We start from the raw sequence: 19,201 nt of genomic DNA on the forward strand, positions 1-19,201 counted from the left end.
ACAAATGTAGCTTGTGAGCGCAATGCTGTTGAACAGCTGACCCTCAAGTTTTGAAGGTCCAAAAGTTCAGACCACCACCATAAAAGCAAGACAGACAGATCCAAACCCATTTATGACAAATTAGCTTGAGTCTAAAACTTACTTTTAGTTTTTTAAAGCTGGAAACCCCAACCATCTTTGTCTCCCAGCAGGTTAAAACAATCATTTACAAGCAGCATGTGATGTTACGTCTATCTTGGAGGGCATTGTTACCTCTGGCGCTAACATCACATCCCTGACTCCTCCATAGGGATGTGAAGAGTAATGAAAGCATCCGAGTTCAGTCAACAGAGGACATTGGTATTTATTTATTCCTCGGAGCTAAATCTACAGTGTCAGAGCTACAGTTTGTCCTGCACTGTGTGTACCAAGGTCCTCTGCAACAAATGCATGCACTTTCACAAAACCCCCCTGGAAACCATGTCTAACCCAAATGTTATGAATTAAGGTCTGGCTGAGAAATGAAAACCCCATTTGTTGGCTCTGGTTTGTTTGAAAAACCTTGTCTCACCTCACCTCAACAGCCAAAATGACTAATGCGCTTTCCATCTGAATCTACTGTCTTTCTTTTAGGGAAACAATACCTGTATTAGCTGGTGATGAGGGGGTAGAATAGAGCAGGTTTTCAAAAAGTCTCACCTTCCCAGGCCGGAAAAACACTCTCGTCAGGCCGAACTTGTAGTCATTCTCATTTAGTCCCAGAGCTTTGAATAAAGCCTGCAACACAAACATGCGGGACATGAATAAACATAGAAATTAAGCTGTAAAATTATGATTAAGAGTTTGGATCAGGGGCTGCTCAGTGCTCAGGCTCCAAGTACTGACCTTGCAGAAGAGGCGCGGGTCAAGGCGGGTGAGTTTGGGAGGCATGTACTTCTGGTACATGTTGTAGAGTTCGTGGAAGGGAGCTCTGGAGGGGAAGCCACCCTGCATCAGGTCCAGCACTGACACCATACCTACAGAAGTACAGACAGGGATTTCAAAAAACAATTATTACACAATTGTATGAGAGTAAAAATCTTAGGTTTCAGCTTCTGGACAATGCAGTAAGGAAAAATATTTAAAAAGAGAGTAAAACAACAAGAAGAGTATAAAAACATATTAGTGTATGTATGCATGTAAAGTGCAGTGTGCATGTGTCCTACCTATAATATATGAGTAAATATCTATCTATCTATATATATAGTTCCTTAACTTGCCAGATAGTCAGGCCAGTTGAATTAATTTGAATATGGATTTTTATATGTGGTATCCCGGTGATATGGAGTATCAAACCTCCACCACATATCAAATACTGTCAAGTAAAAATGTCTGGTCAGATTAATAATCTTGTCGATTTATTCTTGGATCAGATAGTTCCTGATTTCAATCAAAATATTGCCAATTTTAAACAGTTTTCAGGCAATGTTCTTGTTGTTAGACAGCATTTAACATTTGAGACATTCGGCTGCTTTTGTTAAAAGAAAAAAAATGGACTTTTTCCTTCAGGAAAAATGAATGTCTGCCCCAAATTTCATCTATAGCCTTTATTTAATAGGGTCATCTCATTCAGATCACAATCTCTTTTGCAGAGAGAGACCTAAGAAGAGCAGAGAGATAGAAAAACAAACATAATCAGGCATAACAAAAGAACAAAGGCATGGCCAGACAAATAAAAGCAGACACAATTACAGACATCACTAAAAAAGACTCGAGGTTAAAAGCTTATTCCTTTGATGTATCAAAAAAGGGATTATTTAGGTACCGTTATCCAAGCGTATTGTATGGTATGAGTATCAAAAAATTTCAAATGATAAATGAGCTCACAGTGATGTTAAGCCTCATGAAAAGGATAATAATAAATCACTGTTGCTAAAAAGCTGAGTCATACTCTGTTACATGCTAATTAGCATCATTTGTCAGCCCTGTCTGTGTACTTTGCTTTATTTGTGACCGCTGTTCCTCTTTGTCAGTGCAGTCTGTCTGTGTTTATGTTCTCGTGACTTTCCAGACTGTTCCCTTTGACACATTAAATAAATCTGTTTAGTAACGGTAGACCCCCCTTGTAAACGTGGATGATTTGGCATCTTCGAGGCATTGTTAGTCATCTCGTTTTCAGACTTCTTTAATAGCAGGCAGATGCTGTTAATTGGCAGACTATGTAAATGAGGCATTGTTGCAGCAGAGTTTGTAACTGTCATTCGGTTATTTCAGATCTGAAGCGTTAGTCCATCTGGTGTTTTTTTTTTTGTTATTTCGTCAATCCTCTCCACAACATAAATCACATCCACTTTCACAGATAAATCTAACCATTTAAGTCACAGAGCGTGGCATTAATATAACATAAAGGACTTTCTCAAGTTCCTCAATACAGCTATTGTATCTGGAATCTGACTTTAGTAAGACTTAAAGCATGTTTACATATTAATATTAGCCTCATGCTAGTATGTTAACTTTGAAAAACATGTTAGACAATGCTGTAAAACTACTGAAAACTGCTGTTAGCATTTACATTACCATTAGAGCATTCACTTTAAGTGACACCTCAATCTTGGCTAACATTTAAGCCACACTAACCTAAACCAGAGTACTTTTGTTGTCTAAACCTGAACACACACAGGACACAGTATATGAACCCGGGTCTCTGGCGTCAGGTACATCTTGTACGACCCCCATCCACCCCGACCTCCCTCTGGCTTCAGATTGATATATAAATGTAGCTTCATTTATTCAAGAAAAAGGTTTCCTGTGAACATAATCCAGGCAACACAACGTAGTGGGATAACAATTTAGTTGTATGTGAACGTAATTTGTAGGAGACAGGGTTGCATTTAGAGAACTGTTCTGTATCATTCAGGTTCGAGACTGTGGGAGAAAAACTAGTCTGGTGGAGAAGTATTTAAGTTCCTTTAGGTTTGGTTTTGAAATCCAATTTTGCACTTTCAACTGTTTTCAGCTAGCTATCTGTACTGTCAGTGCAAGAGAAATTTGTAACGAATAAACCTGGACCTCAAACACATCCCAGCAGCCAAGAAAGATGTCTGAAGAAACCGAGGTAACATTGTGATTTATGTTCAACATCACGCAAACAATAGCTTCATCCTTTATACCAAATTAGCCCTATTCATATCCCAAACCATTCCTAGAGTCACAGCACAAGCACGGCTATAAATATTTGATATTTCAGAGACGGATGGTAGAAAACTCCATATCTCTCTCAGCCTTACACCCATGATTATACAACTTTCTCTTTGTGTATCCATATAAAGCTAACTGTGGGCCCCAAGCTGCACATAAGTCATATCAGACCTCCTATTGCAATTGCTGTATAGTTTCCCAAAGGATATGGTTAAAAAAATAATATTGGTGTCATCTCTCCCTCCATGATTACATCAAGGCAATTTCCAAAAGTGCTTGTGTTCACCTTGGAGCCCTTTTTTAAAAACAGATCCATCCTTTTGTTACCACCCTGCAGTCAGCTAGAAATATTCAACTTATTTACGTGAACAGGGGAACATTTTATCCCGGTGTTAGTCTCCCTCCACTGGCTCCCTGTAAAATCTTTCACCAGTTATTAAGTCCTATTCCTATTCACAAGGTATTACACAGCTTCAATATGTCACTGATTTACTTAAGCTTTCCGAGCCTGTCTGCGCTCTCTGCTAACAGGAACAATCTCAGGGCTTCTCCGAGCAGAGAATCAATCTACATCTCATTTTCTGTTGTTTAAACCATGATGGAAAACTTGTTTTTGTGTGTGTTTTTGTTCTTCTAGATGTAGTTGGTTCTTTAGGGTTTCCAGATCAAGAATGACAAAAGTTCTCGGAATAAGAGTTTTACATGAAGCTAACATACTGTGCATTCCTGGGTCTAGAGCTGGGTACTGTTTCTGAATTTTTTTTTGTTGTTTCTGGTGCCAATATGTTCAATGTTTAAGGTAAAATATACAATACAGGATTGCACTATGAGATGTAATGTGTAGCCCTCTCCATGCTACAAATATATAAAAAGTATAAACAGATATTAAAATATTTATAAATTATAAAAAAACAATTAAAGAGGCAATAACAAAGGAAAACAATATCAGATTTACAAGAAAGATATACAGTTACATACATACATATATACTGTATGTATACACCATATATAAAAAAATATTTACAATATGGGCAAAATCAGAGTTAAAACTTAAGTGTGTGTCAGTGTTATTTAACAGTTGTTGACTGAACATAATATCTGAAAGAGTAACTTAACACTAAATCCTCTTTTTGGGTATTATATTATAGGTAAAGTCATTTCATTATACTATCAACTGACCCTGGTTTCTGTCGATTCTGTTCATTTCAACTGTAGTTATATGCCTTTTTTACAAGAGAATCAATTCTGGGTTGTATTTACGAGAATTAAATTATTACTTTAGTTTAAATAAAAGAAAATAGTGAAACATGCCCATTACACGTTCCAAGAGTTCAAGAAGACGTCTTCATATTGCTTATTTAATCCAAGCAACAGTCTAAAACCCAAATATATTCAGTTCACAATGATATAAAACGGAGAAAAGCAGCTTTCTCGCACTGCAGAAGATGCAACTACAAAATATTTGGCATTGTCGAAATTTCTGAAGATGTATCCAAGTCAGTAAAGTAGATATCAGCAGTACATTTCCATTCCTCTCAAGGTACAAAGCTACTTGTGCAGTGATTTAAAACTTAATACTCAAATAAGCCACTAATCAGGAGAAAATGCAGGTGTTTAAAGTGCTCTGTTAAAAGCCTAAATTTGAGTTATTCCACCTTAAAGGCTCTGAGTTTATCTTGCAGAATCTGAAAAAGGTCTTTACATACAGATCATGTAATATATTTGCCAAAAATAAAAAGATAAAAGTGTTTACATTTTGCCAACCGACAGCTTAGATCACCTGCTATCCCTTTGCAATAACTGTTTTTTCTTTCTGTACTATCAATCAGATTGGAGGATTAGGCTTTTTTGGTTGCTGAACATAACATTTTGGACCTAACCAAAAGTCTCCCCAATCTATTCCAAACTATCACCGTTTTGATTCCCAGTCCAATAAAACTGATAGAGCTTGCTGGAGTGCAGTATCTTAACAGGTCATCGTTGAGTTTGTGTGGATGAAAGTGAAATCAGAATCTCTGAGGATATTAAATCCAAGCTCATCATTTTCTTTTCCTCCAGACCTGAAGGGAGGGGAGGGGAGTGTAACGGGCCGTTATGGTTTGTGGAGGAGGAAAAAATTTAAAGACAATATTGTCTCAAAATCACAAAACAAGACGGTGAGACAGAAATCTAGTTCTGCAACACAGAACACAGGTAATAGGATTGATCTGACTGGAAACCAGATGGTATCTGGTCATGTTTAAAAATAATGAGGGATTCTTCATTTGTAGATTTATAAATTTTAGGATGTTTTAGGCATTCACATTTGAAAAGGGAGGTTTTAACTAAAATATGAAAAAGCATAAGCAGTCTTCTTTTTAGTAAAATGTATTTAGTGATTAATCATTTATCAACATGTATGTTTTTAGCATTTCTGAGAAACATAAAATGTTCTTTTACTTGAAACTTTGTGAATTATCAAATATACAGCAGCTCAATGCCTTTTTATTTCAACTCTGAGTACGTGCAAAGATAGTCCCTTTGATTTACATTTGATTTTGTAATTGGCACATTGACTGAAACATGGTTCAGTTATTTTTCCCCAAGACATGGCTGCCATCCATTAACGTTTGAACTCTAGGCTATTTTGCTCATTTTTAATTTCCTTCATTTATAGGTTTATGGCATAGTCACAACATGTGTCACCTAAGCATGACATGTATTATTTTTTTCAGGACAAGTTGGGTTATTCAGAGATGCCATCATTTTGCATGTGAGTAGTACTATACATGCTGTAGGAGACCTTTTATGTGGGGAAAAAAACCCTAAAAATATCAATTGAAATTTTGTAATTATACATCTTTATGTCCAGAAGTTTTCAGTACACTATACATCTCCATATATGAATGGATAGAGGAGATTGTCGGGGTTCCTGAGATATAAGAACCATATTGGTGGGACATTACGAGCCTTAATAATATCAAAAAATCTTTTAATAATGCCAAATGAACAAAATACAAAAATCCTGTTTTCATTGATTTGATCACTCTGATTGTTTTGCTGATTGTAGTTGTTCTGTATCAGCCAGAGAGGATCAATACATTTAGTGACATCATTCATACAATGCTGTGTTTCGGTCTTCACACTTTTGGTTTTCACACACGCATGGATGTAGCTGAGTGATACGATTTGTTGGTTCAAATTTGATAATTCTAAGATCTCAAAGTTATAAGGAATGTCTTTTTCTCTGATTATGATATCTTTAACATTTAATTGCAGAAACACACATCTATGTAAAGGGTTGGTCCAACTGATTTTTATGTATGATGTCAATTCATTCATTCAATTCAACAGTTACAACGTTGAGATTAAGAGGCACGAATTTTGACACAAATTGCATCTCTCAGGTGCAAAGTTTTAAAGTGTGTGTGGTTTTCACAGGTCAACTAACGTTTGTCAGAATCAAACCTTTGAACATAATCAGACAGAAACTCTAGCCTGAAGGGTGATTTTTGGTGTGTTTGTTTTTCAAACAGTTTATTCTAAAGGAGTTTTTATTTTATTGATGTCTCAGTCTACTGAAGGGCAATTCTATCCTGGTTTGTTGCACCATTCATTATTTCTTAGGGTATTTATCAAGTTCAAACCATTTATCTTTATTACTGCAAGCATTTTTATTTGGCTCAGTGTCTTGAACTTTAGTTATCAGAATATTTTTCCTGCTGCCACATTTTAAAAACAAGACGTTTCAGATGGTGAATCACTGATGTGTTCAGTCCTGTTTGTCCTTGGTTCTTTATCATCCTGTTTATTAAAGAGGTTTTTTGATATTTTGTATTCAGTCTTTTTTTTTTTTTTTCCACCGTGACACTGCGGCAGAACGTTTCTCCTGGTTTTTGTGTTTTTAATTAACAGCTCATTGAAGTTGAACAGCAAACGGAAAGATTTTAAAAAGATGAAAACTGTCAAGTTTAAAATGTTAAATTTTTTGATGAACTTTTTTAAACTTATGAACAACGCTCCTCCTCATCAAACCAGTGAAATAACAGATTCCTTCCCTGCCTCTGCATGCACCAATGACCTCAGCTCAATACTATAAATATGGTTAAACACTTCCATATTACCACTCAAAGATGTAAAACTGGTGAGAGGATATTTTATAAATCTTAAACTTAAACAGCTACAAAATAACTTAAAGGACCAGTGTGTAAGATTTAGCGGCATCTAGCGGTGAGGTTGCAGATTGCAACCAACTGAATAACCCTCAATTTCCAAGCTGGTAGGGGAACCTACGGTAGCCACGAAACTCATGAAAAACACAAAAGGTTTTTCATTTGGTTTGGTTTGTCCGTTCTGGGCTACTGTAGAAACATGGCGGTGTAACATTGCGGGCTCCATGAAAGAGGACCCACTCCCTATGTAGATATAAAGGGCTCATTCTAAGGTTGTTTGGTCCATAAAATGTCAGAAAACGTTGAAAAATGTCAATCATTGTTTCCCAAAGCCCAAAGTGACGTCCTCCAATGTCTTGTTGTGTCCACGACCCAACGATATTCAGTTAATTATCATAGATCATATATCAATTATCAAAGCAGTTGGCAACTTATTGATTAATCAACCAGTTGCTGCAGCTCTAATTTACAGTATATCTCATTTTTACCTAAAATTATCACTTGTCTATTATGACATGATGAGCTTCCTAGCTACTGTAGCTAGCGGTAGTGACTGTTTGCTGCAGGTCTGATGGTTAACACACTGTCACAGCAGTCTCACTTGTAGTTTATATGTCTCCCGACAGCTCACAATTACATACAAAATAAGATATAATAAATGTCATTGGCTATAACAGGAAAGAGGAAATATAAGACTTTTTACTTCCTTATATGGCTTCTTTTTTGAGGGAATTGAATTCAATGTTTTTGAAGACTTTTCAAGACTAAGACCTACCTAATACTCTGATTACGTTACAGAAGCTTCAGGTACAACGTCAGGATTTTGACTCTCTATGAGGTAAACTTGGACCATCTCAGCTGAGAAAGATGAAACCTTCGGATTCAGGTCAAACATAAAAAAATCTTGTCCAGCATTAAATGAAGCAGCGTTCACACAGATAATATTACTGACCTGAGCACTGCAGTTGGGAGAGAATCTGAGCTCCTTCAAACTGGTGGCTGACCATCTTCAGGTTGGGCTTAATGCAGCGGATGAAACTGGAGCCCTGGAGGAGTGAAAGAGCGAGACAGGGAGAGAGAAAAGAGACAGAAACAAGAGTACAGAGGCAGGAAGAGAAACAGAAATTATTATACTAACAGCAGGAACCAAAAACATATCAGAAATTCATGGCATCTATAGGTGGATTCTCGACGTACAGAGCTGTATCACAGCAAGGCTGATCTTTACTGGAGCTGTGGGGCCTGTAACATCAAATCATCACTGAGTTAAGGGAGAAGAAAAAACATACTGACCGTACTGCGGAGCTTTTCCAGAAGAATATTCAGCTGAGTCTGCAGAGAAACAGAGGAGGAAAACGTTTTGTTGAACAGCCTGTGTGATCAAAGGAATAAAGATTGGAGTTTATGTAAATCTCAATGGGCTGAGCGAAAGAAGCATATTTTTTGGCTGAAATCTGGTTAATAGTTAGTTCCTTAGTTTTATTTCCATGTCATAACAAACATCCCACATGGGATTACAAGACCGTGCTGTATAGGCAACCTATTTCCTGTTTTGTCTCAAAAGTAAAAACTGTAAATACAACAAATCCCAGGTTTCAGCCTGTCCTGAACACGTTGTTTGCAAAGTTGTTGTTTTTTTTTTTTTACTTTCCAATCTTTAATATTTGCTGGGGTTGTCCATGTTGTCCACTCTCATATTTTGCATCTGATCCGGCTCAAACACGTACGGATGTATTTGAGATGGTGACATTTGGAGTAAAGAAGGAGAAGAAGAAGTTAAATCATGCTACTATAGTTTGTTTACGTAGCCTCCGGAGCTGGAGGAAGCTTCCTGAAGCTGACCAATCAGAACAGAGGGGGGTCTTAAAGAGACAGGAGCTAAAACTGCCTGTTTCAGACAGAGGCTGAACTGAGGGGCTGTATACAGGACCAGTATAAGAGTTTTTGCTGTGACCGTGAACACCAGTGGAATATGCTACAGGTCACAATCTCATATGTTTCAAATAAACCAGTATTTGCTCCTTACTGCAGCATTTTCTACCTGCAATCTGATTGGAAGTCAAACACATGCATGATTAAAGTCAAGGTTGAAATCTTTTGTTCACTGGCAGCCAGTTCACTGAGTACCAAAAGCCAAGCACAGCGGCTAATATTATAGTCCTCCTCGCACTGGCAGATACAGATATTCAATGGGATATTCTATTACTGTCTGGAACGTGTGGTAACAATTATTCTGAGATTGTCAAGTCTTACAGCTGAACATGCTGCTGAGGTGGGCAAGTGAGCCTCCAATGAGGAAAAAAAAACCCAGCACTTGTCCTTGATAAGCTTCTATTTAAAAAGGATTTTCAATTTAGTATGCATTAGCAAGAATCCTCTTACTTTGCAGGCTGTCATGGGTCAAGAAGGATTAATTCTTCACATTTGTTGTGACTCACTTGGAACAGCAGCAGCTAGGGTCTCTGATAAGCCAAACCTTTTAAAATTTGCTTTATCAACATCTTTGTTCAACGGCGGTTCAAAGACACGCAAGTAGCGACGAGCCAAAAACTTTTAATTCAAAGCATTTGTTTTAAATTTGAGCCCCAGTTGGGAGGCGTTTCTGATAAGGGTCCGTGACTTTGTACATTACATTAATAATAAGCATTTTTAATTTTTCCCCATGAAAAGTTTTCGCTATAATTTCTTTTCACATCATAAATTATTCTAAACTGAAGGCAGAACTAAAAACTAATGAAAAGGAGTGCTTGCCTCATATTTTCTCATTCCTCGAGCGCTTTCATTATTGCTGAATCATCAATATTCCAACAAAAGTGGACTCATTATTGGTGGCTTGCAGTGTTGGTGATGCATTATTCAAGCTCATTGTAGCCAACTTTTCTTTAAGTCACCGTGGACGCGAAGAGCATCTCGATTATGTGAATGTAAATGTATGCAAATGTGAATGACTGTACACTAATTTGTTTAAATAATGGAAGGAAAGTGAAGACAAACAAATGGTGATCAAATAGTGACAGATTGTATTGAGGACGCAGGATGGCTGCTAACAGCTATTAGCTGTTAATGTCCTTGTTTGTCCACTAATGTATTTAGTGGACACAGCAGCGTAATAAAAGTTCCCTAATCTGACTACATAATTAGATCTGTGTCCTTCAGGTGATGTTCTAACCACAGTAACATGATGTCCAATGAATGAGCAGACAGAGGCTTAAACAGGTTATTCTTGGGAAAAAACTTTAACCAGAAAACATTAAGTTATTAATGAGATCAGCTGATGCCAGCATCTTCTTTGAAGGATGAAGTCAACGGAAGTATATCTGAAGAAATGTGTGTTTTAGAATAAGTAGCATTCATGCAGTTTACAGAGAGCTGGAAATATCAGCTAAGCTAACTGTTGTTATTTGGTCATGTAGGTCTAACATTATTGGTTAAGTAATTTGAAGTTTACTGTGTTTTTTCTGTGAAATGTAAAGTGTCAGGTCAGATATGTCGACCATATTCCATATCAAATCTTTTACTCTTCAGTCTTAACGGCTCAGATATTAGCATGCTAACGTTAGCTTTGTCAGTTGGTTCAGTTAGCTAGCTTGCGCAACAGTTCCACCTGGTTTTAATTTAGTGATGTGTAAATCTCCTCTTAGGAAACATTTATAACAAGGCTAAGTGTGAACTAAACAGCTGGTCAAAACCGGCTCCAGGCAGGTATATTAAAGTAAGGTAACAGTGACAACAGTACTTTCTTTCTTTACTCAGTTAAACTAAATACAAACTAACAAAAATATTTTATGGTATTTGCTGTGTTTATATACATTTGTATCAATATAGCAATATTATGATGAAACTGGTCATGATGCTTTCTAGTCTGGTCTAAAAAGACTATATGCTGTGTAAACTGTTGCATTACTAACGTACTAACCCTTCTTAAAATCCTGTTTAGTTTCCTTTATAGTAGAGTTGTGTGATATGATGATATATATCGTGTGGCAATAGAAAAACTCTGCTCTGCTCTACCGTTTACTACGTTGTGACACAAATCACACTCTTTACAGCAATATTTTTCGTCGCTTGGAGTCTTGCTTTACTTTTTTTATTGCACTTAGAGAAACGTAAAGAGTTTAACTGTCTTCAAGTCTCCAACTCTCCGCCGCTGTCTGTCTCTCCTGCTGTGCCGCTCATACACGGAGGGCTCAGCCCCGCCGTGCACTGACAAAGAGGAGAGAAGAGGAAGTCAGCGACCATAACTGACAGCAAAACGAAGTAGAGACTGTCTTTATTTATATTATTTACCAAATTTATGTGCACTCATTTCATTTTAGCTCAGTGTGAGAGTCTCTGCTGAGTTTTGCTGTCATTTATGGTCACGCTACTCTCCTCTGCTCTCTATGGTTCACTGCGGCGGAGCTGAGCCTTCCGTGTGTGTGTGTGTGCTGCTCACACAGGAGAGACAGTGAACCAGGTGAAGTACTCGAGGTGACGCTGACAAGTAAAGTCAATTTGATTTGTATAGGACATCTTATATACAGGTAAGTTCAATGTGCTTTACAGTAACGTTTTTAAGTTTCAAACACGGAAAATATTAAACAAATGACATAGAAAACACGTATAAAATACTCCACATAAATAAACCCATATGCACAGACATACATAAAATACAGGTTTTTATAACCCTTGTCCTATTCCTACTACAGCACTCACACATGGATTACAGCAGATGCACACAAAGGCAAACACACGCGACTGCTTTTAAAAGAAGATACAGTTGCAGCAGATCTCAGGTCACTGGTCGGTTTGTTCCAGCAAACAGCACCATAGTGACTAAATGCACCTTCTCCTGATTTAGATTTAATTCTGGGTATATTCAAGAGACGCATGCTTGATGATCTGAGGGATCTGATTGGTTAGCCAGTGAGTAGGAGCCATACCATTTAGAGCCTTGTAAACAAGCAGCAATACTTTAAAATCATTTCTATTGTTCTGATTGATTCTGTACCGGGAGCCAGTTAGCTTTCTGATTGAGCTGGAGCTTTTCTATTGTCACCTTGAGAAGTCCTGCAAAAAGTACATTACAGTAATCTAATCTGCTGGAGATGAATGGACCAGTTTTTCAGAGTCAGACTAGAACAGGAGGCTCCTGAGTTTGGAAATGTTTTGTTTTTGTTTTTTTTAAATGGTAGAAAGCTGTCATAATAGTGGTCATGTGATGCTGGAAGTTAAGATTGGCATCAATAATAACACCCAGGTTTCTGACATGCTCACTGAGCTTTAGAGGAAATGACATGGATACAATCTCTTTTTTTGATTTGTTGTCATTTATAATTTGTGAGATGTAATGCTGTCTTGAATATTTCATTTCTTCGTTATAGCAGTTAAGTCCCCCCCCCCCCCAAAAAAAAAAAAAAAGTATATACAAGGTCATGGGACTTTTCCAGCTCTGACTATTTACTGCAGTCTTCCTTTTAGGCTCCACACGGCTCCAACAACTTCTATGAATAAGATAAGGCAGACTGTATGAAGCCTGAGAGGCAAAACTCAGTGGAAAAAAAAGAAGTTCAAAGTGCTTGCAGCAGCTTGTACGGCTTACTGCTGGGAGAGCACAGTTATAACTGAAGCTGAGCAAATCAAAGTGAAACTGCAAAAGTTAGGGGGCACAAAAACAACATTTATCACCAACCCCAGTGGAAATATTAATGTAATGACTATTCTCATACATTAGGACACTTCAGGGTGTATTACATGACTTCCATTTAACTGTGCAGTTTGTCTGTATTTACCAATAACCAGAAACCACTTATAAATATGAATTGCTAATATTTCATGACATTATAACTCAAGAATGCACCGCACTGGTTTTATCTTTCAAAAGTCAGGTTAAAGAGGGTTGAATTATCCGCCGTATCTGGATGAGTCTTTGGAACAGGACCGCCGTGTTTTAATGTATTCCGTCTCTGAATTGGGACAAAGCCATACGGTGTCTGGTTATAATGAAAACCTACAAGCGCCCTCCTCGGCTCGCAATTTCCCACCGCTGCTCCTGCCAGAAGGCGACGTCTCCCGTCACCCCGACCGACTCAGATTTATCACCATTCATTTCCACCGTGCCTCCCTCCTCGCCTTTCCATGCCCAAAGCTCTGCTCCCGTCTGCCTGTTTGGATCCTGCTCCGCACCTTTTGAACCTTAATCATAGCTCGGATAGAGCGAGGGGACTCGGGGCAGAGGAGGTGGAGAAACTAAGGGATTAAGAGGCTTTAGGAAAACACTACAGGTAACAGAGCTCACCGGTAATAAGAACTCAATCTACTCGGCATCTAAGTTTAAATCCACCTTGAGAAAAGTTTGACGCTTCATCCGCTCAGAGCAGAATCACTTGTAAAACATTTTACAGACTTTACTCTCACTTTGCTGTTTTTTGATTGTTTTTTAATCAGTTTTAAGCATGTTTATCTGGAATATCTTTGAGTTGTGGAACAGTTGTAGGACAAAAGAAGAGATTTTAGGCTGCATCTTCGGCTTCAGGAACATTTTTCACCATCTTCTGTCATTTTATAGACCAAATAACTAATCAACAAATTAATCTATAATGAAAACAGTCGTTGCAGCCTTACTAACAATCAAACCTCTGGAACGTTCACCTCCACATGAACAGCTCGCATTTATCAGGCTGAAACCAGAGATTTTACCACAAGTTTGCAGAGTTAAGAGAATTCGTTGAATCCGACTTGAAACACTTGTACAAGCAAACCTCACAGATAAAAAGGGGGAAGGATATGAAAATGTTCTCGCCCCCTTTCTGCAGTGTTTTCATGAATGCGGAATCCTTTTTGGTTCTGCAGCTCCAGGAGCAGGATCCAACACTTCAGTGACGGGCAGCATCCGTACAGTTCCGGCAAAGATCAGCGATGCATCGTGCATATAAATCGCGGCTACGTACGCATGAAAGGATAAAGCGTTTGTACATCAAAGTCACCGCTGTTCTTGTGAATCCCATGAAATATTTCCTCTCTACCTGTACTGAACATCACGCTGCTCTCTGACACCGACTCAGATAACCGACTCAGCCATCATTCCCTCGGGATATGCGTTTTCATATATATATATATATATATATATATATATATATATATATACACACACACACTGCAGTATGTGGGTTTTTTTTCTGAGACATGATTGACTGGAGCCAAACACTGTGGTTTTTTTGGCTCACTTCGCCTTCGGTTTGGTGACACATTAGAGCACATATCAAGGTGAGATGCTGAGCTGGATGAGTCACAGAGTAAAAACTTCCCTCCATAACTTACAGCTGACAACAAAGAAGCTGCTCTCTCCGTCCTCTAAATGTACACTGGAAGTATCACAGAGAAAAAATGCATCTTCTGTACTGATGGAGAGAGTGTTTTCGGGGCGTTTTGAGATTGAATTTGAGCCAACAGATACAGGATTTCAAGGCCGATATCAATATTTAAGAGTTTGGAAGTGTGAAAACAATATGAGTCAGTCAATCAAATGTACTGAAGTAAACCTGAGCACTGACAGCTTGATTCTGACTGTAACTCTGTCAAATCTATATTGTTAAAAGTGCAGCATGTAGTGTTTCCAGCCCTCTATAAATAACTATCACATTCACTGTGATACCTTGATGAGTTGGTGAATTCACTACAGTTTTGGTGAGAGCAGGTTGCGGGTTTTGTGTCCTGAGTTTTGTTTTTCTTGCATTCTTAGACAAAACAGAGGTAGAAGTGAACATTTTAGTACCCAAAAGTACATTTTCCACACAACAGACACGTAACGGGGCCTTAGTCGAGCAGCAGCACCTTTCAATCCACCATTAACGATAAAGAACAAATTTGTACCAATTCAACAAGTATTAAATGAAAATCAATAATATTCCAGCTTGTCGTCAGCTAACAATTTCAGTTGACTATTTTGATTCAAGAGTTTTTAAAAGAATAGTATTCACGGTGTCAATCAACTGAAAAGCCTTTCCACAGATCACATTTCCTGCTGCGTTAATGTGTTTCATGATTGTAGAAACTTCCAATTTCTCTCTCCAAACACAAAGTCGAGTATTTTTTTGCTCTTTTTCTCTTTTGTTTGAACTTTGTCACTTAGACAAGGAAAACCTTTTTGCACTTGTTTTGCAGCTGCACAGTCTTTTACTCCTTTCTACTGCTACCTTTTGTTAAACCTCTTAATTTACATTTCAACACCTCTCTCGGGTGTTCGAGACACACAGACCTGCTGAGATGACTTCTTTACAGCAAATTATCTTTATACTGTAGGTTTAGACTTTACTGTGGTTTAAAGCATCTTGTGCTAATGCTACATTAAACATGCTACATATAGCATATTGAAAATTATTGCAAAAATAACCCCCAACTAACAATTTGAGTAATGTTAACTGGGCATTTTAAAAAGAGTCACTGAAGCTTAAAGGACAGGTTCACAATTGTTCAAGTCTGTCTTAAAACAACAATCAGGTATCCATATGAACAGTGAAAGAGGTTTTTCCTCGCTGTAATCATTCCTCCTGTTCATACCGGCTCTTTAAAGATCCCCTTCAAATGTGCTTTCAATGTAAGTGATGGGGGCCAACATCTATAGTCCTCGTAAGTTTATGTGAAGCTTATATGAGGGTTCAGCAGTCTGAGTTAGTCTTAAGTCGATATCTGCCACATCTACAGTGTTTGTGTTTCCTCGGACAGTGTATAGTGCAAGGAAGTATAGTAACAAAAAGAGGGATTTTGGCATTAAAAAGACTGTAATTTTGAAAGATATCTACTTGATTTGACTCATTTGGACACTGAAGCTTCATATTAGCTCCAGATAAACTTTTAAATACACTTTTGCACAGAAGGAGGACTGTGGATTTTATCCCACATCACTTACATTGTAAGTGCATTATGAAGGGATCTTCTAATGGTCAGTATGAACAGGAGGAATGATTACAGCAAGAAAAACATGTTTCACTGTCCATTTGGACAAGACTCGACTTCAACTCGATTTATTGTTGCTCAGAACTGATTCTTACGTCTGACCATGTTGGAAATCAAATGTGATTACAGTTGTTCCAAACAGCTTCTCTCGAAGGCGGAGTGAAAAGCCGACCATCACATAGAGGGGAGGGGGGGACATGGGGGACGTGATATGGTTTAAATACAGGGATAACGGCACATATTTCCAGACATTCTCTCCTGGAAGGCAATCATAGCGTTGTACTCGGCTGTTCACATGATAAGTAACAGAAATAGTTGTGTCATGAATGAAAAATGAGAGCTAGAGATAGAAGTTGAACCCCCGACTACTTTCTCACCTCCACACAGCGCGAAGAGTGGGTGTGAATGTCAGGGTCGTCTGTTTTGGAAAGTTACAGAAACTGGAGGAAGTTTAATGGGTTTTTTCTACCATCCGACACGCATGTCTGAGTATAAAGCCACCTTTATAGTGACACTTCAAAAACAACACAATTTCACCAACAACTCAACCTGATGCGTATCTACTCACCTTGAACTTGTTGCCGACGCTGATGAAGCCGAGTTTTCCCGCCTTCTGCTTGACGTCTTTGCTGTTGTTGGAGTTTTCAAAGAGTCCGCGGATAAATCGGTCCTTGGACTCGCTGACCAGACACTCCAGAGACATGTGCAGGGCGTCGTTGTTCTTCTCCACAAACTTGGTCTGACAGAGGGGGACATTTTTCAAATCAGACTTAAAAACAAATGTTTTCAGGACTCCAGAGATGTATTGCTGCGCTGCTTTGTTGTTTCAGCTTCACCTCAGTGCACGGTTTCAATTTCAAAATCCTATTATTTTTTTCAGATCTTCATTTTTTGGTTGGCTATTCTTTTTTGATTTGCTGCCTCTGCTCACTGCGCAGGTGAGGAATAACATTTTAAAGCAATAAATATCAGAGTGTATAACATAAATAAAACATGTTTTCATGTTAAAAAAGACATGGTCAGGCCGGTGATCAAAGAAAAGGAAATAAATAATTTAATGGGACTTTCATTTCGGAGATGGCTCGAGGAAAGCGGAGTGTTGTGTGAACGCACCGTCTCGTAGCAGACGGCTCCTGCAAAGTGTCTGACAATAAATCCTTCATCATCCCTCACGTTCCTGTGGACAGCCAGCTTAGACTTCCTGGGAACCTGAGACACAAACACATCACATGTCACACAATAAAAAACAGAGTCAGCAGAGTTCCTGCATATTTTATTATTTAAAAACAATATTAATTCCAAGTCCTATCAATCATTCTCGGCTAGAACTGAAGAGTCAGTGTTTAGTAATTTAACTGTCAGCTACACCGCGTCACTCTGAGTCTGACTTAAAGTCTTTACTGGAGCTTATTGTATCGGCCTGAATATAAGACAACCCAGATTATAAAACAAACACCACCTTTTGAAGCTTTTATTCATGGATAAAGACTTTTTAAATAAAACAACATGGGCAGAGCAGAAGTTAACACCTTTAAAGTCCCCCCAAACCCAAAAACATGTTTTTTCTTCTAGTTCCTTCAGTTGGATGTTGTTCTCCTCTCTGACTGCTTATAATTACACTATAGTGCGTTATTAAATAATAGAGTATAAGGTATGCATCACAACATTTCCATATGCATATTTTCCAGATTTTAATAATTTTCATCTGTCTCTATCTTCTCCTGTGAACTTTAAAAGGAACAAGTGCTTTCTTGTGTTTCAGAGTCACTCACTGTCAGGCGGAAGTGGTCTTTGTGTTTGTTGTGAACGGTGTCAGTAAAGTGCTGGTCGCTGGGTTGAGGTAGTCGGTTTTCTTCGTCCAGGATGTCCAGGATGCCGACCACCTTCGCCTCCACCAGGTCTGTAAAGAAAGCATGAAAAGAAAAGCTTTACTCCTCTGTGTCATTAATGAAGCTGTTTGGGATCATCTGAGGCCACTGAGCGTCCAATTAAATCAAGAAGCGGCGATGTACACTAATAAAAATCTAAATTAAAAGTTTAATCAAATGGGAAGAGGCGTGGAGGTCATCACGGTTTTAGAAGGTGATGTGGGAGCGATGATAATGTCACGTAACTGTGATAATTATTATTTCAGGACACTTGGAAGGTGACAGAAGCAGTTTATTTTATCAGTATCATGTCAGGAGGAGTCATTTCAGTTGACCTCCAGCATCTTTGGTGATCTATCAAAGATATATCAGTATATTGGTATTACCATATATGTTGTCCTAAATGCATTGATATTTTTATATTTTTTAAAAGTTATATGGGCAGTAATGCATGTATATTTGATCCTTTTTCTTAATTCAAGTTTAATATATATATTTTATTTGTGTGTTTTTTTATTTATAGGTATTTATAATCATTAAATTTCCAGTGAAGTTTACTGTTTCAGTGCACTCATGTCATTATGGACAATAAAGTTTATTGTAAAACTAAAATATTCTGCCTCCATCACATATCTTTGTCACAAGTGTTTGATATTTGAGGGATCATTGCAAAAAAAATGTGTTTATGTATGTATGTATGTATGTATGTATGTATGTATGTATGTATCGACCCCAAAAATCCAGTATCGGTTCCAAAATTCTTTGTCTTTACCAAGCGGCAACCTCCGAGGCTGAAAAATGAAGCCAATGCAGAAGTGAAAAAAAACTGCAGTTCCTTGAATGACCACTTGAGGCTCCAAAAGCGAGTCAATCCCCATAGACCCCCATGTTAAAATGCCCAAATTTACAGCAGAAATAAACATGTTTACAGCCTGGTACAAAAAACGGTTTTGGTCTCTGTAGCTAATTTCCCCTTTCATTACAACTGTATGGGGGGTGAATTTTTTTTATAACTCACCTGTTTAAATTTTATTAAGCCGTAAAGTTATGCAAAATGAAGGACATGGCTGCTTTGAGTGACGGGTCCGCCAG

The 19,201-nt window shown here is 38.0% G+C and overlaps 1 protein-coding gene across 6 annotated transcripts in view; it reads right to left on the minus strand.

Annotated features, from left to right (window-relative positions):
* LOC137169799 (unconventional myosin-VI) overlaps positions 1–19,201 on the minus strand; it is a 168,539-nt gene that overhangs the window by 54,752 nt on the left and 94,586 nt on the right. For all 6 annotated transcript variants that reach the window (XM_067573161.1, XM_067573162.1, XM_067573163.1 and 3 more), the window contains exons 16-22: positions 18,014–18,141; positions 17,355–17,450; positions 16,810–16,980; positions 8,601–8,639; positions 8,260–8,353; positions 865–995; positions 679–756 (exon numbers count right to left, since the gene is read on the minus strand). In XM_067573161.1, coding sequence (XP_067429262.1) covers positions 679–756; positions 865–995; positions 8,260–8,353; positions 8,601–8,639; positions 16,810–16,980; positions 17,355–17,450; positions 18,014–18,141 — 737 coding nt within the window. The remainder of the gene's footprint in view (positions 1–678; positions 757–864; positions 996–8,259; positions 8,354–8,600; positions 8,640–16,809; positions 16,981–17,354; positions 17,451–18,013; positions 18,142–19,201) is intronic.

The sequence above is a fragment of the Thunnus thynnus genome, chromosome 18 (assembly GCF_963924715.1).
Source record: "Thunnus thynnus chromosome 18, fThuThy2.1, whole genome shotgun sequence".
NCBI lineage: Eukaryota > Metazoa > Chordata > Actinopteri > Scombriformes > Scombridae > Thunnus > Thunnus thynnus.